Source organism: Ictalurus punctatus, chromosome 8 (assembly GCF_001660625.3).
Source record: "Ictalurus punctatus breed USDA103 chromosome 8, Coco_2.0, whole genome shotgun sequence".
NCBI lineage: Eukaryota > Metazoa > Chordata > Actinopteri > Siluriformes > Ictaluridae > Ictalurus > Ictalurus punctatus.
The window spans coordinates 25893881-25921402 of record NC_030423.2 but is presented as its reverse complement, the minus strand read 5'-3'; the positions used below and the strand labels follow the sequence as shown (position 1 = coordinate 25921402).

Below are 27522 nucleotides of genomic sequence, written 5' to 3'. Positions count from 1 at the left end.
TGCTGACAAGACTGAAATTTGAAAAGCAACATCATGAATAAAAAGGGGAGTGATTGTAGTAATGGCAGCATAAGTGGGTTTTTTTTCCTTATAAGCAAAGGAATCACTCTACACAAGAGAATAACTCAACCCTTTAAAAAAATTACGTGTATATATATATATATATATATATATATATATATATATATATATATATATATATATATATATAGGTATATCCATTTACATCTGAGTTGGTCAATAAACTTCAGCTGGCTTGGAGTCCATACTTGTTCTGTGTATTGGTGCAGAAAGAGTAACAGTGGTGAAGTAGAATGATGTAAACTGAACGTGTAACTTGCGAATTGGAAAAAAGTCAATCCACGAGGAGTTTTTCTTTATCTCCTAATATCTCAACAACACACAGGAGTGAATTTAAATGAGGATGTTGGACTGACTGCATCAAGCTGGCCTCACAGACAAAAATCTCACAGTCTACAAGAATTCTTAGGTCAGGAGTTAAATTAGAAAGCACAATTTAATGCCATTTCGACCAAAAACAGCTGGTCAGAAATTCTTGCTTAAAATCTCAGCGTGTGTTTCCTGAATGGTGCAACCCGTAAAAGCATTTACTCTATCATCAAGAGATTGAATCATGACGATGTCATAGAGAGCAAATTTGCCTGGGCTGTCTGGGTGCGAGGAATAACATACTCTTGTTCCCCTGTCAATCATATCCACCCTAGATGGTCATGAAAATGTGTGAGCGCGTGTATTTGGAAGAGGTCGGATAGCACTTTCCTCTGAGTGTGTTATTCTGCCGTGACAGCTGGCTGTTGGGTTGAAATTGGCAGGTGATGAAATTGTGGAGGAAAAACACCACCAAAAAAAAAATAATAATAATCTCAGAGTGTGACCACTGCTACAATGCTTATCGAAAAGCCACCAATAGGAGGACTGCATACGATTACACAAAACAGTACAAGCAACTGGAGAGAAAACATAGCTCTGGTTGGCATTTTGATTTCTGATTGCCATAAACAGAACATAGTCATTTTCTTTAATCACAGGTCTACCTGGATCTTCACTGAATAATCTGACATGGAGACCATGCATTATCGCACGGTCTGTCGTAGAATTCAGCCAAGATCTCTTTGGGATCGTCTTGTTCACCATCGCAAGTAATAATCTTAAAAGAAAGCTGTAATTGCCCCATCTGAAACTGACAGCCAGGTGACAAAATGGCTAGAGGTCAGTTTGTATCAACGGGAGGTGGTGATTGGTGAGAGGAAGTGGAAGAGGCAAGAGATGTGAAAATTGATCAGATGTTTTGTGTTACATTTTCAACCCATTATGAAGTATTTTAGCTCTAATTTTCCTGCAATTAATAAAAAAGTCAGAGTTAGTGATACTTGCCAAGTCGGTGATATTTGCCATGCTTACTATCGCTGTCAGGCGTTCGTGTATCCAATAAAACCCAGCACAAATACAAATTTCCTGCTTGTTCTGACACTAGTAAACAGTGCTTTGTGTACAGATCCAATTTATCCACAAAGCATTTATCCTTCAGAATTGTATTCCTATCTATGTAAAGGAACCTCGCCATGTTTTTCTCTACTCACATAAACAGTTTTGGATATCTTCTGTAGCGTGCAATGTAATCTTCGTTGCCACTGACCTAGCCAGGCGTTAGCGGTGAAACCATGGCAGCTAGGAGTAGCTCAAAATAGGACTGCCTCCTACATATAGCAAGCAACTTTGATCAAACTGAGCAATGGTAGACAAAAATATTGCTGGGTATTAGCCATCCATACATTTTCTATACCACTTCTCCTACACGTGGTCGCAGAGAGCCTGGGGTCTATGCCAGGGAACTTGAGGTACAAGGTAGAGGACACCATTCAATGGCGTGCCAACCCATGACAGGGCACAATTCACACGCTATGGACAATTTGGAAATTCCGATAAGCCTGCAATGCATGTCTTTGGACTGGGGGAGGAAACCAGATTATCAGGAGGAAACCCCAAAGCACGGGGAGAACATGCACACTCTGTGCACAAAAGGCAGAGGCAGGGCTCAAACCCCCAAATCCGGAGGTGCGAGGCAAACGCGCTAACCACTAAGCCACCGTGCCGCTAAGCGACTGCCGAATTTATCCTCACGCACTCGTAGTATGTGTGAAATATCTGAATATCTGAATGAATGAAGTTGTAATAAGGTTACGTTGAATAAATAACCTTACGTCTCAAACTAACCTTAGTCTTTAATAGCATTCCATAAATTCCAGTTAGTGCGAAATCTCAAATGTTTTGTTGAAGGGATTCCTGCAAAAGCTTCAGAAAGCGAGTAGATTAACACATCTGGATGCCAATTAGAGAGTGTGATCTCTGAATAGTCACCGGGGTTCTGAGTAAATTGTGTGAAGGATTGCAGGGTTTTATATGTACAGTACACGACGGGTCAAAAGTTTAGAGACTGAAATGTTTCTCATGAGCTTAAAAATCCTTTTGGTTTTATGATTAAATGTTTGAAATCGGTGTCGTTGAGAAAAATATAACTGTGCCGACATATTCATTTCTTTCATTAGAAAACGAACATTTTACGTACAAACAAATATGGGATGGATTTTAAAAACGGACGACTCGGGTGTGTGTGTGTGTGGGGGGGGGGGGGGGGTGTTTTCCGAAAAGCAGCCGATAAGAGTCCGGCGTCGGCGGGAACTCCTTTAATACTGTTTAAAAAGCATCTCAGGGAAATTCCTCAAGAAATCGGGTGAGAAAACGCCAAGAATACATTTCTGGAAATTCTCTGCGAAAAGGCCGTCGACTTTGAAGACGCTAGAATACTAAATTATTTTGATTTATTTTGGATTTTTTTTTTTTATCACAGAATAATTCCCATCGTTCCATTTGTGTTACTCCAGAGTTTTGATGACAGAGGTTTGTGGTTTTGCTTGTCAAAAGAAGAAGTCTTCAGTTGCTGTAGTTCGACAAATTTATTAAATAAACTGAAGTGGATTTTCAGACACACTGTGTTTGTTAAGTGCTGATCTTTCAGATTTAAGTGGGCTGTGTGTTGAGTTCCATTGTTCTGTGTGTGTGTGTGTGTGTGTGAGTGTGTGTGTGTGTGTGTGTTAATGCTTTTCTACTGTGATCCCAGAACCTTTTTGTACAAATAAAAAAAGAGAGCACTAACACACTCCCCAGGACGTGATCATTTGCATTGTTCCCTGTTTTAATTTGTTGCACGAAGTGAGATAAAATGAGATAAAAAAAAAAACGTGAGTCGTTCTGGATAAGTGCGTCTGACAAATGCCATGAATGAAATAAAACATGAAATAAAACACTTGGGGGCATGCTGTTACAGGGAAAAAATATTAAAAGAAAAAAAAAAAAAAAGCTTGGTGTGATGTGGCCCAATGCAACATAGAGGTAGTGATACCACCTTAAAATGTATTATTTTCCAATAACAACAAGTGGTTTTCTTAAATTCCCTGTTGTACCACAGCATTTTCCAACAGTTACATGTTTTATTGCTTAAACAATGCCAAGCTATAATTTTGTAACCATTTGTGGTTACATTTAATGTTGTGGAACATCTGCAAAACATGCTCGTGTTATCGCTTTTGTTATAGCAGCTATAAACAGTTGTTTCCTCACCAGCCTCTCTTTTTTTTCTCTCTCTACTGAAGGTAATAAGATGAAAAAAAAAAATCCATCTTGTCATATTACTGAGAAACTGGTCTTCTGTCCTGAAGATTTTCCTGTGTTTAGAAAAATGCTGACACTGGAGACTCCTTCCATACATTTTATATAAGCATCTCCTTACAGAATATTTCACCATATCAATGGTTATATGTTTTTATTTGTTAAATAACAACACTTTAATATATATATATATATATATATATATATATATATATATATATATATATATATATATATATATATATATATATATATATATATATATATATATTAACCTTTGATTTGCCTTGCAGATGCAACTACTCTCAGAGCTGCTGTTATAGAACATGAATCAACACCTTCTGACCAATCAGATTTGAGAATTCAGCAAGGCTGTGGTATAATATTCATGAATATACAGTAGGTTTCTAATCAGTAGTGGTTCCACACACACACACACACACACACACACACACACACAGAGATAAATTTTTCAGCTTTGAATCTATTAATGTCATTGTCATGAGCGACTGTTTTGCAGCTCATGGTCTGTTGGTTTAATTTTTTTAATGGCAGCACAGGTCTTTCTGTGAAACGCACACATACAGTGATTTTATCGCTGCTAGTCACCAGTCGGTGTACTATTAATTTGCTAGTTGGCATTCCTAATACTGGTTGTCGTAGTAACATTTATCACTGGGTGGCGCAACTAGCATTCCACTCTTGACAACAAACCAGTTTTCTTGTCTCTAAAATGAAACATTCTTGAGGGAGAGCGTTGGAATATAACATTCACCAGTGTATATATGATATATACAAGACGAACGAGAAGCAGTGTGTGCTCTTTGCCCTTGCGGCCATCTATCTGCGGTGGAAGTTAAAGCGCCAGACCGTCTGGGACCACGAAACAGTTTGGACTCGCAAGCAGCATGGCAGATCATAGATCGCGTTTGCTCTACCGTCTTCACTCCTATTGGTAGTTGCTGCATCAAATCACTCCAAATTTGCATAAACTTTTCTTAACTTTGTCACGTCACTGGACACGCCCACATCTAGCCGCCAATGGTGGCTGCCTCTCATGTTCCTGGAAGTCACCGGCTCTCGTTGAAAATGAATGATCTCCGGTCGCTTTGTCGCTGCGAGTTTCTGTATGTGTGAACGTACCTTGAAGCTCACAAATGGGTAACTGTTGTAGGCTGATTGGCATTCCAAAATTGTCCATAGCGTGTGAATGTGTGTGCAATAATGAACTGTGATGAGTTGGAGCACCGTCCAGGCTATCCCCCGCCTTGTGACCCGAGTTACCTGGGACAGGCTTCCCTGTGATTCTGTGTAGGATAAGCAGTATGAAAAATGGATGGATGGATGGATGGATGGCGTAATTATTGCACCAATGGTCAAAAACGTGCATTGCAGAAACACTAATAGAGGCCCATTGGGGTACGAATCACACAGCCACATCCTCAGTGGATTTTCAGTGGAGGAGTAGGAAGAGTAGACAAGATGGCTAATGACAGGGTTGCCAAATTGGGATATTTAAAACACACTCCACAGCCACCAACGTCTTGCTTTATAGCAAATCAGCAGAATGAAATCTAATGCATTTCCATGTATACGTGTGTCCGTGATACACTGAACCGTTTCTACTGTAAGATATATTCCAAAGGTTGGGAGAGGGAATGAGGGATTATGGAGTGGATAATGTCCTTACAGTTGAACAAAGGTATGGCTAAAACCATTCAAAGTGAGTTGTTGTGATGTTGTGATCATGTGCTGGATGACTGCATGGTGTCAACCACATAGTCAAATGGCTGTTTTATGGGGTTACTGTAAAAAATCACTACATTGTAGCCTGTAGCATGAGTCAAGTTTGATACACCTTGATTTCCACAGGTGCAAGTGTAGTGTGGGGCCCACCCCAGTACTTTCAGGCCTGCAGAAAAGTACCTACTCCAGAGCCCAGAGCAGGAACTACTGGATCAGCAAGTAAAATTGGTCTAGGTTCTTCCAGTGGAAAAGTTCCTACAATGGAAACGCCCCTGTGATGATGGTGTCACTGTAGAACATGCAACATTCTTTAGTTATTGGTCGAGTTTCTCTCCCCATCTCTCTCACTCCATCTGTCTCTCCTTCTCTTTTTGTACTGAAGATGCATCTGTCACAGCATGAACACATCCTTGCCAAGTTCTCCAGTCAGCCATTGCATTTTAATGGGCGCAGGTTGCAGCTGACTGCACATCATAGCACCCGTCCTACGACACAACACACGGAGTTTGGAAGCTCTTACATCTGTTGCATAACACAGCAGCTCAGATTTCCTCTTTAATCAACTGGTAAAGGGAAAACCCACCCATGGCACACACGATTCATTTTTTGTTTCCTACAAATAATCAATCACAATGCTGTACTGTTGATAGTGGGCCCAGTAGGATTTAGCTCTCACTTCAGCTCACGCTCTCTCAACTCCTCATCGCTACGCTCAACTTTCATGCTAATCCCACTAAACACCAGCATGCTTGTCATCTCGTAGATCGCTAACTAGCCACATTGAGTCCAACTTCTATTTTGGATTTCTCGTTAATATGACATTCGGTGTTGCTGGGAAATGGTGAGTGAGAAAAGAACAGCTTGTTTTTAGGAGCTACCACCAAAACCTTTTGTTTGAGATTTTCCCCTCATATTAAACAGCATGAGGGCACGGTGGCTTAATGGTAGGCATGTTTACCTCTCACCTCCAGGGTTGGGGGTTTGATTTCTGTCTCCACCCTGTGTGTGCAGAGTTTGCTTGTTCTCCGCATGCTTCAGGGGTTTCCTCCGGGTACTCCGGTTTCCTCCCCCAGTCCAAAGACTTGCGTTGTAGGCTGACTGGCATTTCCAAATCGTCTGTGGTGTGTGAATGTGTGTGTGATCGTGCCCTGTGACGGGTTGGCACCCCGTCCAGGGTGTCTTTCACCTTGTGCCTTGAGTTCCCTGGGATAGGCTCATGCAACCCTGTGTAGGATAAGTGATATGGACTGTTCTAGCAATCACAATGTCCCCTTCTGACATCACTTCTCTAGACAGCTAACTATTTACAGGAATAACAAATAAAAAAAAAGAATCTCAGCTAGTTTTTGTTTTAACTGGTCACTCCCACCATCTATTAACTTTCAGCGGACATCGGCACTAACCCAGACGCCATCCATCATCCATAAATCAGTCTAATTAACGCTCTGGGCGGCCATTGAAGCTATCTGACAACATGTCACCAGGATTCACCCTCCTATTATGTTACGGGTCACTTTGACCCATTCCCACATTTGAGATGCTGGTTAGTCTCTCTTTTTCTGTTATAATTTTTCTGAAATATTTCTTCTTATGGTTTGTCTCTGACACGCCGTAATAAAGGTTTACTGTTATAAGCCGTTCTTGGCTGTTTTTGTGTGTATTTAATCCGTGGAAGTCATTTTGACCCATAACATAATGAATGTAAAAAAAAATTTCCAATGTAATAGGAGGGTTAAAGCGGTCTCTTGTCTCGGAGAGAGAGAGCAGATGCAGAGGAGTTCTGTCACTCTTGCACCAGGTATTGCATATATATTTCATAGCAGCTGGTATTTTTTTTTTTTTTTTTTTTTTTTTAGTGCTTGATCTGGCGCGGCGGAGCAGAGAATGATCAAAGCCATCAAAGTCTGGAGAGGTTAAAAAATGAGCTCGAGCACTGCTGAAGTGATTAGCTGATCCCTAATGCCTGTCCTGTCTTCCTGTCTATCTCTCTCTCTCTCTCTCTCTCTCTCTCTCTCTCTCTCTGATTGCGAATGAACAGTTTCAGTAGCTTTAGCATTTCAGTCACATGACCTTGATAACCTAGAATAATTGAAAATAAATGCTTGAATTTGCACACAGCCTATGCAGTAGCTGATTGGGGGTAATTATGGGATAAAATTCCAGGTCTGACAAAATACATCTCCTTGAGAAAGCTGCGACTTATTTCTCGCAATGCTCCGGTCCCTGTTGTCTTTTTATCTCATCTACGTTTAAAAAGCACAAGGAGTTCATTAGTTTGGAGTTTGGCGGAATCCTTAGCCTCAGACCCAGGGGAACACTTTTTTTTTCCCGTTCTCGTAGATGGTTACATATTACCTGGCATGCTGGAGCAGGCGTGATGAGTGAGACTGAGCTCTGAACCATTTGATTTGAGCGAACATCTCTGGAGATTCGCGTAAACGCTGAGGGAGAGACATTTTCTCCTTGAGCCTGGGTTTGATTTGGCTGCGTTCAGATTCCTGAGAGTCTCGATTCTTTTTATTACAAAAACATTGCGGCGTGCAATCACGCTCTGTTTAACAATAATACCACGTCTGTTCTGCGTTCCCTTTCTGGTTGAATTGCTTCACTTCAGAAATTCATTTAAATGCAGTTGGTGTTCTGGGCTCGGGTGAGCGATTCACTCCTTTAATAAGTGAATCATCGTGGAGCAGGATTAGCATGTTGGACGTGTAACTTGGATGGAGTCGATGCTGTGTAGCTGACGGAAGACGCCGGACAAGATTTTGGGTTTGTTTTGCAGTGTGCTTCAGTGTGCTTCAGAGGGAAAACTGGATGAAGATTTAGATCCCCACCAGTGGTAAGACCCTGAGATGACATGAGGAAGAAAGCTTGAGAGGATTCAAAAGGGAAGCCATTGTCTTCTGGGTGATATCAAGTTTAATACAGTGGGCTTAAGGAAAACAATACTGTGTGGTGGAAGTATTTGGAATAGGAGTTCTAGGATGAACACAAGACAGTCTTCATGATTACAGAAGCAGTTCATAGGTACAAATCTACATAATCCATGTGTGGCATGGTCATGAACTGTATTTGGGAAGTGTAAATCTTTAGGGAATAGATCTGGAATGATACACGTCTGAAGAAAGTGAGTCACAAGTAAAAAAAAAAGAAAAAAGCTACAACCAGAATATATATAAATAAATATTAAAAAAAGCATTCTGAGAGAGAAAATATTTTATTTTTTTTTAGAAAATGTAGTCAATATTAGCTTTAAAACTTGGTTAAATTTTCTTGTAGTTCTATTACGCAATCATCTTTCGGGTTGTTCCGAGGTATCTTGGAGGTTCTTCTGAGGACTTTGGCTCTTGATTGTTTCTGCCTTCATGGTATTTATATGCTGCACCGCTAGGTAGTGGAGGAATTATGTTTTTGAGTTGTCCACGTGTCCATTCCAAGACTGTCGTTGGAATGGACACATGGACATATCTCAAGAACAATTGCCTGAATGTTTGTAGGATTTATATCGAATCATTATTATTATAACAAGCAGATGAACTGATTAGATTTTGGAATTGATCCAAACAGGGTCAAGGTCACAGCAAGGTCACAGCAAGGTCAAAGGTAGGAAATAGTTTTATTTCAATAACTTCCTTTATGTTTGAAGTATGAGTATTTGATTCTTTAAAATTAGTAACAAGAAGGACTAGACTTAGAGGGATCTTAGGCAAAAATGTGCTTTCTTGTTTTTAATCTGAAACATGTCTCCTACATTCTTCAACAAAAAAGAGGTTTTTTTTTTTAAAATTAAACATTCGAAAATGTGAAATTTGTATTAATAAATAAATTTTAAAAAATAATAAATAAATAAAATTGCATTAAAATGCAGATGCAATTGTATTTATAATAATAATAATAATAATAATAATAATAATAATAATAATAATAATATTTTTTAAAGATAAAGAAAGGAGCAAATTGTCCATCAACTCCTCAACTCTATGTCTAAGAAAACGGGACTCTAAATGAGTGTTAGACATTAAACAATATTAGTATCAACTTTAAGAGAAACATACTGTATGTTGTGTACTGCAAGTGTAAGCGTACAAAATTACAAAGTCAGACACATTTCTCTGTTAACTTACACCTATGTCTTACTTAGATTTTGTCATTCTAGAGCATTTAACATTTTTTTTTTAATCATCATTTTAACATTTAACACGTCCTTTCTTGGCTATTCAACAACAAAAACTATGATTCTGTAAAAGCAGAGATATGAAAAACCCACACAAGGCCAAACCTCCAGTCCATTTACCTGCACAGCATTTTGAGTCAGGGATATTCAAGGGCCAGGATTAGGATTAGGATTAGAATTAAGCTCCTGTTTTAATCTGTCTAGAGAACCAGGACATGTGATCACATGATGATCAGCAGGTCTGTTGTCCTTCATATGAAACGTTTGTGCTGGTCACAAGCTGGATAAATGTCAAGACCTTCACATATAAATGTAAAAAAAAAAAATTATAAACTGACAGAAGCAGAAAATAAGTGTCGTGTTTATTTATGATGATAAATACTAAATAATAAACCTGCTCACTGAACAATTTGTCCTAGAGTAAAAATAATAAATAAATAAATAAATAATGTCAGTGTTTTGTCTAGATTGTACTTTTATTGCTAAAAGCATGAAAGTATCCACATCCATATATTTAGCAGGATATGATTATTTGTAAGATGGCATACAATAATAAAGGAACGTATAAAATAAAACATTAAAACATTATATTATGAACTCATCCAAAAGACCATAGAAGTGATTGTATTTTATGACGCATTGTGAGAACGTGATTATCTGATATGACTATATGAACACAAAATTTAAAAGAAGAAAATGGTTCATACGAACAAAAATCATTCCTATGAGAGTCATATACAGTAATTCATTCATACCAAATAAAAAAAAAACATTTTTGGTATCATTTTGAAAAATTAGGCCGAGAGCAATCCTAGCATACATCGCTGGATGAGGTGAGTGGAATAGTTTGATTTACTTCTTTTAAAAAAAATGGCTTTATTAATATTATTTTTCCACATGTGCACCAAGAAAAACTAAGAAACGCATAGCGAGACAAAATAAATCCCGTGTGACTGCTACTTAAAAACAAACAGTGCCTCCATTTTACCAGCCAAAGACACCACAGCCCTGCCCACTTGTTTTCCATCCATCCATCTTCTATACCGCTTATCCTTCTCAGGGTCACGGGGAACCTGGAGCCTGTCCCAGGGAGCATGGGGCACAAGGCAGGGTACACCCTGGACAGGGTGCCAATCCATCACAGGGCACAATCACATACACATTCACACACCCATTTGGAAACGCCAATCCGCACATGTCTTTGGACTGGGGGAGGAAACTGGAGGAAACTCCCCACAGCACGGGGAGAACATGCAAACTCCGCACACACAGGGCCACAGTGGGAATCAAACCCCCGACCCTGGAGGTACGATGCAAACATGCTAACCACTAAGCCACTGTGTGCCTGCCCACTTGTTTTCAAGTTCACATTGATAAAGTCACCTTGAAGCAAAAGTAACCACTAGCAAATGCAAATGAGAGTCTTTCATATCCCGTGTCCATTCCTCATCAGTAAACTGTCTTTTCTGTCGGGTAAATTTGATCTGTTTATAAAAAATCATAAAAGCCTAGTTTTCAGGCTGTATTGTTGTAGACTGAGGGGTCAAAATTGTAAATGCCAGGGCTAAACTGTAAATGTTCGCACCTCCTTCTGAGATGTGATAATTTCCTGTGGGCTATAAACAAACAACAACAACAACAACAAAACCTTTCTTTTGCAATTTGTTATGCCTACATGTCAGTCAAGCATGAACGAAGAAAGCTGCTACTTAAAAACACGACAGCCTACCACACACCTTAAACGATAGGTGTAATTGTGTGACTGTGTAGCAGCATCGCTTCTGTGTTTATTTTCCTCATATCGCCGCAACGCTTTCTGATAATGAACTTTTCTCATTCGGTGGCTTTTTTATGCGTGAATGGGATATCAAAGTGTTCCGTTGCACTCATGATAAGAAAAACGAGAATAGTTCAAACAGTAATGCTAGATTTGTATAACAAAGACACAACCTGTGCTGCTTAGCCTGTGGCCATCCCTATATCAGAGGCACTGTAGGATATGTATGCAGATTTGGGCTCAAAATTAGCAGAAAGTTATTAAAACTGAGGATGTACGGTACATGTGTAGTAATATTACACAATCTGCGCTTGCGACGTAATATCAAGGCAATATCAAATGAAATAAAACAATATAACCTATCACTTAAATCTTCTTTCATCTTGTTTCGTCGATAAAGCAGACTGGATATACTCTAAACAGAAATATTAGAAACTGAAAAAAAACATATTTTTTGGACTATTGGCTGGACTATTGAGTTGATACTATTGAACTTATTCTGTTACTCGTTATCATTTGAGATTGTATTGGGGCGGCTGTGGCTCAGACGGTAGAGCGGGTTGTCTGCTAATCGTAGGGTTGGCGGATCGATTCCCGTCCCACGTGTTTCCACATGCCGAAGTGTCCTTGGGCGAGACACTGAACTCCAAGTTACTCCTGATGGCAGGCTAGCGCCTTGCATGGCAGCTCTGTAGCCATTGGTGTGTGTGAATGGGTGAATAAGAAACAGTGTAAAGCGCTTTGTAGAACTGCTAAGGTTAAAAAAGTGCTATATAAGTGCAGACCATTTATTGACGTCACTACACTGATGCTAATGTTATGTCTATTCAGATTGTGAGGTTTGCCAGTGTAGCTCAAATTAACACTATCACCTTTTTTTTTACTGTTTATGTATTTGTGAGATTTTGCCATACACCCAAACATCAAAATAAAATTGACAAAAACAGAAAGTCTGGACTTTCACATACCGTATAGTACAACTGTTTTAAAAATAGACTGATTAATTTTTTTCTTACATTGTCATGTGCCTGTCAAAGCATTCGTCTGTTACCTAATGTGTGCACCTGTTCGGAGTATAGCCCTTCATTAGATTCACCATTTATACTCTTCTATTCTTTTGTATCTTTGCAAAGTTTTATTCATTGTTAAAGTGCATTTATAAATTGGTAATTCCATCTCAACCAGCCAAACAATTGCAAAATTGGTTGCGCGATTGTTTTTAATTTTCCTACTTTTTTTTTTTGAGTGATTTTAAGTGATCTCTATGTACTGGCATTGCAAAATCATCAGTGTTTTATTATTATTATTATTATTATTATTATTATTATTATTATTATTATTATTTATTTGGTCTAGCTATGACAGTCATCTTTGTGTCATGGCACACAAAAAATTTAGGTTATACAGCCTTATCTCTAGACGACATTACAAGTTACATGAACATGCAGTATAAACATTTTGCACATTCTTGTTCCTTCGACTTAGAAATTAAGTCCAAATGTAATGCTCAAGATTGCTCACAGTTTGACTTTAGGCTCTATTTGTAATGGGAAGGGGTTCGAGTCTCAATCTTAATTTTTTAAGCGGTACCTAGGTAAGAAAAGAGTGCATTCAGGACACTTCAGGTTTGAGACTTCTAGGTTGAATATCTCTGGTGGGGGACCAGATACGAACGTGAAATTTTGACAGAAATAAGTTCTCTATAGTAGCATTCTGCTGTAAAAATTTTGAGTTTGAGATTGGAGGTAAACTCTCCAGGACAGTAGACTTTGAGGGCCAGATTTGAAGAACCAGGTGTACAGTTAGTATGCGTGAATAGATTTTATCCAAATATGGATTTACGATGTTCCGTTGGGTGTTTTACAAATGAACAATGTCATAAAAAGAGCTGTGGTGATGTTTCTCCTGTAATAAAAGTAGTAAGTGACTACAGCTCCGAAGTTATTGAGGATTCTGCAAACATCTGTATAACCAAAATGTGTTGTTTGCCATGACATAAAGATGGCCGTCATAATTAAACCAAGACCAAATAAAACCCCAACCAAACCAAACAAACAAAAAAAAATACACAACAGGTGATTTTTCAATGCCAAGATATACAGGTAATCACTCTGGAATGACCCAAGCTTTACTTTTAGTGTTCCGTGTTTCTTTGTTTTGAGTTTCTATGACCTTTGTCTGTTTTCCTGTTTGGATTATGGATTATCCTGGTTCGTTGTTATCTGTCTGTGCTCTGACCCTGGCTTTTATAATGATTACATGATGTGCCCTAATACATAAGAGTTTAAACACATTCTCTAAATCCTACAATCTTTAGGTTTTAATCTGAAAATAATTCAGATTGTTAATAGAGGCTAAATTGTTAAGGAGGATAAACTGAAAGAAAATAAAAACTTATACAAAAATTCATACTGCTCTTGGACAGGGTCCATCACAATACTTATGTAGGATGAACTTAATTCATCCAAATCCATCCATATGAAAAATGCTCAAAACCAAAACTCTAAGACTAGAGGAAGTGCGGGACAAACTTATCAGGTGTGACCAAGACTGAGATGTGGAGAAAACAGGAAGGAAACAGAAACGTTCATGATAATGACTGACAGCCAACGGAACCTTATTTTATGAATCCCATAATGCCTATATAAATTTCAGAGTAATAAATCATTTTAATTTTTATTAAGCTGAATTTTGAACTCCAGTTACAATTTACTGTTTTATTAACATTTTGTCAACCAAGTTTGTGGAACTTTTTTGAGGTTTCGAAATAACTGAAATCAGAATGACAGGAATTGGCAGTTCCTATCTGTTATTTTAGACTGCTACCAGTTTATTCTGACCACCTATTCCTCATTGCTTAGAACAAAGAAGAAAAAAAAGAAGAAAAAAAAGTGGCGAGACAGTTGAAAAAGTGCTGTGCACTGGCACAACCATGCACGATCTATATTCAGGTATTTAGAGCCAAATCAATGCTAATAGTGGTTACACTGTCTGAGTCTTCAGGACAAAGGGTGACCTTGGTGTCTAAGAACACTCATCGATTTAATGTAAGCTCAAGTCTAAAAGCACCGAGGTTCACGGAAAGTTCAGAGTACTTCACTGAATAATAAATGAATTCAGATAACATATGTTTCTGTTTTTATCCTTTTAGCCAGATGCTGAAGACTCACAAATCTGCCTTTAGGACCCGCAGTAGAACCTTGAAATTTGTGTGTCAGTTGCATAAAGATTGTTCGATCACAGTGGAGTGGAGTGGATTAAGTTTCAAATGTACACGAAAAGAATGGTCTGGGTTTTTTTTTATTTTTTTCCTTCATATTTACATACATTTAGGTAGTTTGATGATAGAAAGTTTAAACTGGTAACCCATTATTTCTCATTTCACCGGATGTCACTGTCAAAATACGAAGAAGCAGCAAGATTATTGCTTACACCTGCTAGTTTCATAAATTTGAATCTGAATTGTGTTTATTTATTTATTTATTTATTTATTTTTACATTCATGCTCAAACTCATTCATAGAAATTTAAAAAAAAAAAAAAAAAAAAAAAAAACAGTTTCTTGTATGTATTTCAGCCCAATTTTGCTCTTTTTTGGTGATGAGTTTCTTGGAACAGATGCGATCACAGTTAAGTTTTTCTTCAAGGAAAGAAGTGCAGGAAAATTCCAATCGATAGGCAAGTTGAGGGTCAGAAAACAGGCAAGTCAGGCAATCAACAAACAGGACAAACTGGGCAAAGGCAAAAACGAGAAAGAGGGAAACTAACAAAATTCACTCCAGGTCAGCAAACACAGCAAAACAGACATCAGGAATACAGAACAAACTGAGCATATAATTCGCAAACTGTGGATGAGTGAAAGCCTCTTTTAAAGAGTGCTTGTGTGCGTGTGATATTAAACCACACTGAACTTTCCTTTACTTTCACACTATCTGTTGTTACGCAGATGAGGACGGGTTCCCTTCTGAGTTCGGTTCCTCTCAAGGTTTCTTCCTCTTAACATCTTAGGGAGTTTTTCCTCGCAACCGTCGCCAACGGCTCGCTCAATAGGGATAAATTCACACACTTAAAATCTCTATCCTGTGTGTATATGCTTCTGTGAAGCTGCTTTGAGACAATGTCCGTTGTAAAAAGCGCTGCACAGATCAGATTGAATTGAATTGAACTGATTGTGAGCAGGTGTGATCGATCAAAAGTCTAGCGACTGTGAACAAGGCAGAGTGTGTTACCTCTGGGGAGTGTAGTCCAGGGCACACATGTTTGTAGGCATCGTCGTATGTCCGGAATTGGAGTTCACTGACTGGGTTGACCTGGAAGACATACTCACTGGCAGCTAATTAAGTGCCATTGCCACCAAAGACAGCTGAAGACAAAGTTCTGGTACTGTCAGAAAACTGAAATGAATATCTCAGAGTGTGGTGACCGCTGCCTCAATGCTCATCTAAAAGATACTAATAGGACGAGGAACAGGATGACATGAAACTCACAGAGCAGGCAGAAATACGCTAGTGGCAATGGTGAAAAGTAAATAAAACATCCTAATGGATCGGGGAAAAAAATCCTTCTCCCACCCCATTTTCTGATTGAAGACGTTAGCAGACCGTAGTAAATTTCTTTAATTATGTGTCTATCTTCATTTTCATATCATCGTCCTATACAGTTGAGGTCATATGTTTACATATGCGTTGAAGAAGCTGCAAAATGCTCATCCTTTTTTCTTTTTTTTTAAACAAAAGGGATAATAAAAATCTCATTTAGTTGTTTATTTAGTCCTGCCCTGAATAAGCTATTTCACATAACAGATCTTTACATATAGTCCACAAGACACGATAATAACTGAATTTACACAAATGAACCCGTTTAAAAGTTTACACACGCTCGATTCTTAATACCGCGCGTCGTTACCTGGATGATCGACGACATGATGTGTTTATGTTTTGTGATAGAGTCCCTTGTTCGTCCTGAGCAGTTAAACCGCCTACTGTTCTTCAGGAAAATCCTCCAGGTCCTGCACATTCTTTACTTTTCCAGCATCTTCTGTATATTTGAGTCCTTTCCTTTTAACAGCGGCTATGTGATGTCGAGATCCATCTTTTCACACCGAGGACGACTGAGAGACTCGTCTCATACACGACTATTACACAAGGTGCGACCGTTCACTGATGCTCAATGGTAGAAGGCGCACTTATATAGCGCTTTTATCCAAAGCGCTTTACACTGTGTCTCATTCACCCTTTCACACACTCACACACCAATGGTAGCAGAGCTGCCATGCAAGGCGCTAACTTGCCATCGAGAGCAACTTGGGGTTCAGCGTCTTGCCCAAGGACACCTCGGTATGTGGAGTCACGTGGGCCGGGAATCGAACCGCCAACCGTACGATTAGTAGATAACCCGCTCTACCACCTGAACCACAGCCGCCCCAAGAAGGCAACACAATACATTAAGAACCAGGGGGGTGTAAACTTTTGAATAGGATAATCTGTGTAAATTGTTATTATTTTGTCTTCTCTAAAACATGTAAATATCTTATGCAGCTTCTGAAAGGCAGTACTAAATGGAAGAAGAAAAAAAAAAAAAAACGCACATAAGATCTTTAAACAAAATAAACTATTTCCTAAAGTCCTCCACTTCATCCGTTTGTCTAAACATTACCGTGAAATGTTTCACCTCATCATTTTTCCCAGAACAAACCTCGCTTGTGCGTAAAGTCGGGAATAAAAGTTGTGGCAAAAAGAGATAGCTCAAAGCAGACGCAACAGCCTTATTTGTTTCCCATCAGCTTACATTTGTGTTGATGTTAACCTAAACGAACTCGACACAGCAACAAATTACTCACTGCAAGCGTCTAATTATTTTATTGCAATATCACGTCCATTCTCATTCCAGTTAATTGTTTCTTTAGCCATGCAAATGCTGCCGGTGTTCGGTCTGAACTGCTCCTGGCTTGCAGCAAAAATCAATCAGCCGATATATTTATAGCAAGGAAAGGGAAACTCAAATGACATATTTGTTTCAGTTTGGTGGGACGACCGTTAGCTGCTATCACATAAATGATCACATACACGTAACTATCTCACATAATTAACTTGTCTCATGGATGTTCCACAACAGTAAATGTAACCAAAACAAATAATACGTACGATGTGTCATTCTGTAATTAATAGAAAAAAGTGTTGTTGAGAGGCATGCTGGCTTAGTGGTTAATTCTACTCTGGTTAGCACCTCGCTTACACCTACAGGGTTCGAATCCCACCTCTGCCCTGTGTGTGCAGAGTTTGCATGTTCTCTCCATGCTTAGTGGGTTTCCTCTGAGTACTTCGGTTTCTTCCCCCAGTCCAAAGACATGTATTGTAGGCTGATAGTGTGTGAATATATTGTGAACCGCAATGCGTTGACACCCCGTCCAGAGTGTCTCCTGCCTTGTGCCCAGAGTTCCCTCGGATAGGCTCCAGGCTTCGCTGCAACCCTGTGTAGGATAAGATGGATGGATGGATGGAATTTGAACTAAAATTTGCCATGGTATATGAAGAACACAACTCTAATGACGGTAACACTGATTATTTTTCTATAGCAGCACATCGTGTTAAGATTTATTCCTTATATATTGCCTCAATAATTATAATCCTGTTACGGCTGTAGCCTTGTCAAGACGTTTTCTGTGCTGGCTTGGTCTTGGGCATTGTTCTTGCTACATATGGTCTTGGTAAATAATAACGTTTGTGTTGTCTTCTAAATCTATTGTATAGAATGATTCTGTAGTATTCTAGCTAATTCTCAGCAAGGATTTGATGGTTTTTGGACTCGATCTTGACTTGATCTCGATCTCATTTGGACTCAACGCTGACCTTCTTAAGACTTCATCTCAGCTAGTTCTCGACTTCTTAACGGAGACGTAAAGTAGAAACATCCTGTTTGGAAAACGATACGGGTTTCATTAGATCTTGATAAAACTCATTGCATGTCTTGGAAGATTTCTGAACACTGGTGTTCTGATCTTTCTTACACAGTATGATGTTCCATTCTGAGCATTTGCTCTGGGCTGAGCGCTCTTAGAAAAAAAAAAACCCTAGCCTGGGGCTGCAATGCCTGCTTGGATCCTGTCAGCATGTGATTCCACGTGTACATCTTGGGTGATAGATATGTCTCATTTAAAAGTCAATGCCAAAGCGCTTTACCCTGCCACGACCGATTTATGGCCACCAGGTGAAGTTATGATGACTGCCCCTATAGTCAGAGTAACAGCTTTTCATTCGTGTCCTCTTCCCCATCCCTGTTCCTTCGCCCTACTCTCCCCTTCCTTTTCCGTGCCAGTCATTTCCCCCGAGCGCATGCGCCAACAGAGTCTGAAATATGCTGACTGAATCCTAAACTTGGACAGACACAGGGGGCTCAGATTCTGCCTTTCTGAAGATCAGAGATAAGCAACGCACACAACTTAACTAGCTCAACATGACAAGACCGTGATGAATTGGATTTCCATCTAAAGCATGAACAAATATTCATCAGGCTGTTCATATATTTATATGACAAGTGGATCGCATGTGATGGAATTTATTGGTACTACACACTGCTAGTTAAGCTGTTTACTTTCAAATGATTGGGTTTCTTTTTTTTCCATGCCGGAAATACACGAAGACGCATGAATAATGAATCACTGAAACGAAAACAATTATCACAGCGCTGAAGAGCTTAGAGCTAGGAAGAGCAATGAAAGACTCGTGCTTATTAAACTGAGAGACAACTCATAATAAAGCAACACAGAGGGGCAACTTATAACAAAGCAAACTCTTCTGACCTAGAAACAGACGCTATTTAAACATCCCGATACACCTGCCAGGTGACACTGCTGTTCTGCTTAGCACAAGAGCTTTTGGAGCCAACTTCTTATTTTAGATTTGCAATTCAAGATATAAAGCTTTTCTAGTCCAACATTACTTGGAGTTACTTGGAGTTACTTTGTGTATAATGACTTCCTGGTTCGTCTGTACCACTTTAATAGGAACGGCTAGAATCGTGTGGCAGCAGAGTAATACATAAAATCCTACAGATAGACGCCGAGAGATTCGGTTCATTTCCAGATCGTATATCAGGACGGAGAAAAAAAAAACGTGATCTCGGACTTACTAAACGTGGACCGTTGAAGATTGGAAAAACAGCATAAGGGTTTTGTTTTCCCAGTCGTCAACTGTCTAGTTTGGGTGGGGCTGTTCCCAGTGTCGCCTCAGATTCCTGTTCCTGGCTGAAAGAATGAAACCTGGTGTGTTGGTCTGCTGTTTAGCCCATCCACCTCAACGTTAACATTCAGTTGTGCATTCTGAGATGCTTTTCTACTCACCACGGTTGAGTGATTATTTGAGTTAATTCTCCTCTCTCTCTCTCTCTCTCTCTCTGCCATCCATCTCCAATCAACAAACTTTCTCATCAATTCTAGAGATTCTTGTGAGTCTGTAACAGACTGGTACAGCATTTCTTCTAGGATTGTCACGTATTCGGCTGTGTCCATTGACCGGTTTCCGAGTCTCTGCTGATAAACAGCGTCTGCACAACATGATGCCGCCACCACCATGCTTCACTGTGGGGATGCAATGAACAGTGTTGACTTTCCACCAAAACTCACACTTTGTACCAAGGACCAAAAGGAACCTTTTCATTTCATCAGACCAAAGTAGCTTCGTCCATGTTTGCGGAGTCTACATGCTTCTGGTCGCGTGATTGCTTTTTTTTTAAATTATTATTATTTATTTTAAATAATGACCTCTGTACATAGCCAGAGTCACAGTTGTGTCATATCCTTCACTTATTCTTAATGAATGATTTTTCTGTAGTTTCTTGCTTGTTTATTTATGTATCGATATATTTTTTTTAATGATGCAGTTTATTTTGATATGTCCTCTGACAAACCCCTGGGCCTTCCCGGTGTAGATGTATTTATAATGAGATCATGTGACACTTTCGTTGCACTCAGGTTGACTTCATTCAACTTATTACCTGACTTCTGATGGCGTTATTATATTACTTGATAATATATTATTTACTTTGCATACATATACAGCACCTCCGAAGTCTAAATGCATGTCATGAAAAGCGCAAAATTACACACGAAGTGTGCGATGCTCGACGTTTTTAGAAGTGATGTCAATGTCAATATTTATTTCCTACCGTTATTATGTAAAAGGCATAGTGGAGATGTGCCATGGTTAAATTATGTTAGTGCAGAAGGTGACCTACAGAGCAGTGAAGTCAAAGTTTGATTAGTTTGTGCTTGTGACAGAGCAGTAATCTTCAATATCCCTCTACTGCATGAATTATTACATTTACATTTAAAAAATGTAAAAAAAATAAAAAATAAAATTCTATGACTTGAATTAGTTCAGGTATATATATATATATACACATTATATATATATATATATATATATATATATATATATATATATATATATATATATATATATATATATATATATATATATATATATAAAATTAGATCCAAGCATGTTTTGGGTAAAGCATTGTATATATATTCTTTTTCTTGAATTCTTTATTATTTCTCTTGAAACATAAAAATGAGAAAATAAGGTACAATTGCAAAATTCTGAGATGACAACAGTCTTTCTTACTTTAAATGTGAAAAAAAACAATTCGTGTCTTTTTTCTTTTTGCACGTTTCAGTTCTTGAATGCACATACTGTAAGACAGTTCCATTATTACATTTTGTTGCCATATGGCAACAATAACGTTTTACCATTTAATAAAATACTCAAGATATATAAACTTGTTTAAATGAGAAAAAATAAATGTTATATCTATTTCCTTGAAGTAGTTTTTGCCTCAATGTTGAAATATGTATACAGTTTTGAGAGCCCTCCGAGGATGAACTTCACCATGCCGTGTGACTGCAGAAAAGGAAGTCCAAACAGCACTTCCTGGTCATCTGAGATGACATTTTCTGTTATGTCAAAGTTCAAGCGTCCACTTGTCCAGTTACATAGGAAAAAAGTAGTTCTGTATGAATGCCTATCCAAAATTTCGAGATTTATCATTATCAGATTAAATTAATTGTTGCCATATGGCAACACCATGTAGTAAAGGGATAGAAGACGTTGCAGATGTTTCTTCTGAGACTGGGTTATGTATCACCCTTTTCACTTCCTTTTAATCTTTCTTTCTTTTACAAGGCTTCTGTTTCCTTAATTAATTTGAGATAGATTAAATCTTGCATGTGGGTTTTATACTGACAGCATTAGTTTAAAGCCGCTGCAGATTGGCAGTTCCTATTGTCTGCTCTAATCACCTCAATCCTGATGTACCATCCCAAACTAAACAGCGATTGAACTCAGAGTGCATTAGAGACCCCAAATCTGCCATTGTTTTGATTTATTTGCATTTTTTTTTCCCACAGGAAAGAGCCAATGAGAGGCTCCGGAAGTTACTGGATGGCCATCCTGCTCTTCAGCAGCGTCCTCACTGCAGACGCTCGGCCCAGCATGGATACACTCACTCCTCTGGACTATCGACCGCTTGTTAGATTCCGACACAAGGTATCGATCTTTCCTGTTCTATTAGGCCTCTCTTAACAATATGAGAGCACTGCCTCAGCGAATATGAAGCTAATTACTGAGCAAGTCAACAGCACTTCGAGCAAGCTTTTGATTTCTATGCTTCTGGGGAAGCTAGGCTTTATAGCGCAGCCCTTTTCAGTGGATTTGACACCAAACACATATTACCACATACTAGATCAGTGTTAGATGTAACAAAGTGTACAGGGTTGAGTCGTAGGCAGTAAGCTCGAACCTTCTATCCACAATCAACATGGTGCCACCCAGTGCCGTTGCGTAATTGCACATTTATTGACTGACTCCAACAGCAGGGGGGTTGATATTGTGTGTGCACTCAATCACACACAATCAAGGTGTCGAGACAGGCCTTTTGTTTTCCTAACGAGCTCTTCCTGTTTCCCATGTTTCTCTCACAGAGGGGAACCTCACATTATATAATGGATCAATTAAACTCTGGTGGAGGCACTAAGGCAGGCCACGGGCTCGGGGCAAAGAGGCGTTCTCTTTGTCACAGCTGATCCGATGAAACTAAGCCTGTTTATGTCTCCTTGAGGGAACAAAACCTCTGTTTCAGACTTAGAGAGATTTAACAAAAACAGGGCAAGGTTCTGCCGGTTTCCTGCAGGTGGAACTTCATCAATTTCTCCCTGAGAGTCTTGTTTCAGGAAGCCAAATTAGGCTTGTCAGCTAATTAATTATTGGCAAGGGTTTAATTTGTGTTCACGGATCAATGTTGACTCGGCTTTGCCAATTGGTTGAATGAAACTAAAAGAAATAAACATGATCAAACATGATCAAATAAATAATGATGGAGTACAGCATTCCCCTTGGGGGGGGGGGGGGGGGGGGGGCACGCAGTAATTAATTGCTAATAGATGTGTGTATAAATACTAATTCTATAGCAGGTTAGCAAAACTAGCATTATTTTATATTCTCATTCTTAACTTCATAAATATATGTCGATTGCGTCTTCTTTTTCAAAAGGATTGCTTTTTTGGCACTAGCGCTGTAGTCAAGAATGCTATTGTCACAGTGTCAGACATGTCCAAGACCAGGACTAGATGAGATTGAGTCAAAACCAAGTCTTAAGGGGTCAATATCAAGTCAAGTTCAAATGAGTCAAGCTGAAGACCTCAACCCATCAAATACTTTTGAGGCTGTCTACTTCAGCTTCATTTGTGCATTGTGCCAATGATTAAGCTAGGTTTAGTATCGAGAACTAATGCTGAAAAGTCTGAGACAAATCCATTTCAGTACAGAAAATGGCTTGAGACCGGACTGCAGACCTATAGTCCTATATGAAACAATGTTTATCAAATATGCAAATATTTTGTTCTCATTACGTTTCCTCACGTCCTCTGAAGGAGAAAAAAGAAAGAAATGTTTGTTTTACACGTTTTTGCTAACTCCTGCCATAGTTCTTGCCAAATGTTTGTTTTTCTACCTGACATTACCATCTACCTGACATTTTAACCTGCCTGAATCTTGGCCAAGGGCTGTTTTCTGATTTTGAGCTTTGCATAATGTTAATGAATTTTGTAAACCTGGACTTAATAAATAAATGCCAGCACATGAATTCACACCTCAACCCATACCCTGACTATAAACAGTAGTGGAATATAGCAGTAACACCCACGTACACAAATACAAGAAGGTCATAACTTCATAAATCCGTCTCGGAAATAGAAAAATAAAAACTTCATATATTCATTAAAAAAAAAATATCGAAAGGTCAGGGGAAATAAATAACAAACTACTCGTACTTTAAGCTAAAAAAAAAAAAAAAAAAAAAAAGACCTGTCTCTCTTTGCTTTCAGCTGTTTTCATCTGCATGTATAAGCTCAATATAATCAAACGCTGGATTGAGTAAAATTCCGTATATCAATATTATATATCAATATATACATTTTTGTAACGTTGTCATGCTTGTGATTCAGGTCTGTTGTCATGACAACAATCAGCAATTACAGATGAAATTGCAGAGGTTTGTTTTGTTGTTTTTTTTTAAATGTTTGCTTGGCGAGGCACGGTTATTTGTATCCTCTGTGACCGTGAGCACTCAAAACAACAAAACGGGCATTAACGCACATCAGGGATTTTTTTGTTGTTGTTGTTGTTGCTGGTAAATGGTTCCATCTTCCTAAAAGGTTCGAGTTCATACTTTATTTTAAATGGCAACCCTTTATTTTAGGGTATTACTTCTACATTCATTTGCAAAAAAAGATGATCAGACATTCCATAGTTTTGTTTTAGATCTCTTTCTCCATTAGCATGGAAGTAATATATTACGTAATAGACCAGCTTTCAGATAAAAAAAAAACAACAAAAAAACTGAATGTTAAATTTAACACGAGCAGAGAATGACAGGGAGGGCAGTGTGGGTTTAGGGAGAGGATTTGGGCTTAGCAGGTGTCTTTAGCAGGAAGAAATTGCATTTATTCATATCTGCAAATGAATTCGTGAAAGTTAATCGCTTTCTTTTGACAGATGGACAGACAGCATTTTTTTTTTTTTTTTAAAGAACATCACAAAAGAACCGGGATGAATGTACATGCAGGAAAACCAGCCTGGGTTCGAATACATCCTTTGAGATAACCGAATGTCAAACCACCGCCTATGGAGAGTAATTAACGTGCTGTTTCTTATGTGACAAATTGTTATTTTTTAATTTTTTTTATTATTATTTTTTTTTTTTAATGCCAATGATGTCTTATCATTGATGACAGTGAAAAGACAGGTGGAGATAGAGGGAAAGAGAAGAGCAAGGAAGCTGTGCCTCATAAACTGCCACCTCGAACACTGCAATGTTGAACGAGAGAGAGAGAGAAAGAAAGAGAGAGGACTGGTAGGAGAGATAAAGTTTAAGACGTGTATGTCTATGTCTAGGTGGCCATTTTAAGTCACACTGACCACTGGGAAAACGCTCCACGACAAACCCGATCCAAGTTCTAAGCCTTACATCATACGCAATTAAATAATCTACAGTATCTAAAGAATAAAAGGATTTTCTTTTCAACCAAATCAGCCACTTCTGACCTTTTTTATCCTTCATACGACACACACACACACACACACACATGCATATTCGTACACTCCAACTTCCTGTCTACTCGACATGATGGATCGCTCTCTCTTTTTTCCACTTTGTAGGAATACTTTATTAACAGCTCTAGGCTCCCTGCATTATGCATCGACTCTATTATGCTCCCCTACAAGGAGCAAAGAAAAAGAGGGAATCAAAAAAATATGAATCCTCCTCACACGTCCGGAACACTACATCCGGGGAAAAAAAATGAATCTTCGCAGAGTAGGAGAGAATCAAATATTCATGCCACCGTCATGTCTATTCATGGTTGGCAGCTTCCAGGCTTTAATAGAGAATACCGTCCGCAATAATTCGGCTTCTTCTAATTCTCAGACCATCCAGCAGTGGTTAGTATACATGAAATACTGAAAGAGACAAAGATTTCCTCACAGCAATAAAATTGACAGTGCTGCTATTTGAAATGGCCGTGTATTAAATTGGCATGTAACATTTGCCTTTTTGTCTCCCACGGTGATTGTGAAAGGACTTATAGAGGCGTCTGTTAACCTTTAGAAATGGATTTTAATCTCAGAGGTTGTCTTGTCAAACATGCTGTATGGATATCAGAGAGTGATGCAGTACTGGCTATAAATCTGCCGAATAGGCCAGATAACGAGCTAACATGGATGTATAAAATATATACATTACATATATATATATATATATATATATATATATATATATATATATATATATATATATATATATATATATAAAGATTACATTTTGCACTCGGATAAACTACTTATCTTTGTTCTAACAACTAGATTTAGATGCACCAATCAGCCATAACATTAAAACCACCTGCCGAATATCGTGTAGGTCCTCCTTGTACCACCAAAACAGCATGGATTCGACAAGTCCTCTAAAGGTGTGCTGTGGTATCTGGTGCTATCGGACCAGACGGGCATCTTTAAGAATCGGGTGCCCATAACCCTGTCACCGGTTAACCAGTTGTCCCTTCTTGGACTACTTTTGCTCGGTACTAACCTCTGCGTAAAAATAGCTTGATACGTCAGGAATATTTCTAGGATTTATATGGAATAATCAGTGTAACCAGCAGATGAGCCAATTCGATTACGGAATTGATTGAAACGGGATCAAGGTCACGGCAATGTCAAGTACAGTTTTGCTTCCATAGATTCCTTCCTGTTTGAAGTATATTTGAACATAGAAATTATTAACAGGGACGAATAGACTCGTCGGCGGTTGAGGCTTTCCCGTCGACACACACAGCGTTCTACTTTATTTTCTTGACAGGTGCCAATAACTCTGTAAAGGCGCTGTATAGTGTTTGCAAATGTCAAGAAGTGTTCATATGATGAGACAGCAAACTAAGAGGACAGGAAATATTTATAGGCCAAGTTTAATCTCACTGCATGTGCCATAAATGTGAAATTATTACCCCTGGAGAAAAAAGCAAACGTTGATGCGGAACCAATAAACACACGTCTCTGAGAACATGATTGTTGCTGCGGGCATTCATTTTTATTTATTTATTTTTTTTAACAACAAGACAGTGCAGGAGGACATGTCTCAGCAGGCTTACGTCCCTGAGGTGTGTAAAGCATGTGACACATTGAGGTGTCGATTGCGTGGTTGTGACTTGTTAGAGATCCAACGACAAGCTGTCTGGTAAGCACTACGCTATGTGACGTCTTTATGACTTTCTGTCTCTCTCTGTTCTTGTTCCAGCAGGATGGGATCCCGGAGAGTTTGCAGATTAAGGGTATGTAAGTCTCCTCTCACTCTCTCTCTCTCTCTCTCTCTCTCTCTCTCTCTCTCTCTTTATCCCTGTGTTGCTCACACATACACTCCAATTTGTCTTGAGAATGAAATGTTAAGCATGGCTTTGAAAATTTTCTTATAACAGAGGACACAAATGTCAAATGGCAGCACTGTGTTGTCCACCCCATACCTCAACTGTGTTAGATTGTATCAATAAAACATTGTACCTGTGGACACCAGAAATAGCACACACACACACACACACACACACACACACACACACACACACTGACCAGATTAAGACAGTGTGAAGACACAGTGACGACAAGAAGGGACGAGGGAGAATCCATCACCAGTGTTAATATATCGCTAACAGACGTACAGAAATATCAGACATGGTATTTTCTTTCCATGCACGTCCTTGCTGTATTTATTAATAAATCAACTCTGAGAGAGGACACACGTACTGTATTTCTGGAATAATTTGTCCCCCATCATAGCTTTCATATCTCTGGAGACCCTAGACAGTAAGACGAAGCTTCATGAAGGACAGTGTGGTAATTAATACGTTCTGGAGGTTTGTTTAGTGATGAGTGTTGCTATGTTGAGCAAGTCCTCAATAAATAAGGGTCATTCTCAGAATGCTGGGTTTTAACGCTTGATACATCCTGTTCATTTCACAGTTATATTTTGCACATTTGGCTGATGCTTTTATCCAAAGAGACTTCGAATCGAGACAGGGTACAGTAACCGAGATAACTGAG

General features: G+C 38.8%; 1 protein-coding gene across 1 annotated transcript in view; it reads left to right on the top strand.

The window, feature by feature from the left end:
• Window positions 1-27522, top strand: part of fstl5 (follistatin-like 5) — a 162585-nt gene that overhangs the window by 1939 nt on the left and 133124 nt on the right. Inside the window, exons 2-3 of the mRNA XM_053682396.1 lie at window positions 21789-21927; window positions 26726-26759. Of these exons, the coding sequence (XP_053538371.1) occupies window positions 21789-21927; window positions 26726-26759 (173 nt within the window). The remainder of the gene's footprint in view (window positions 1-21788; window positions 21928-26725; window positions 26760-27522) is intronic.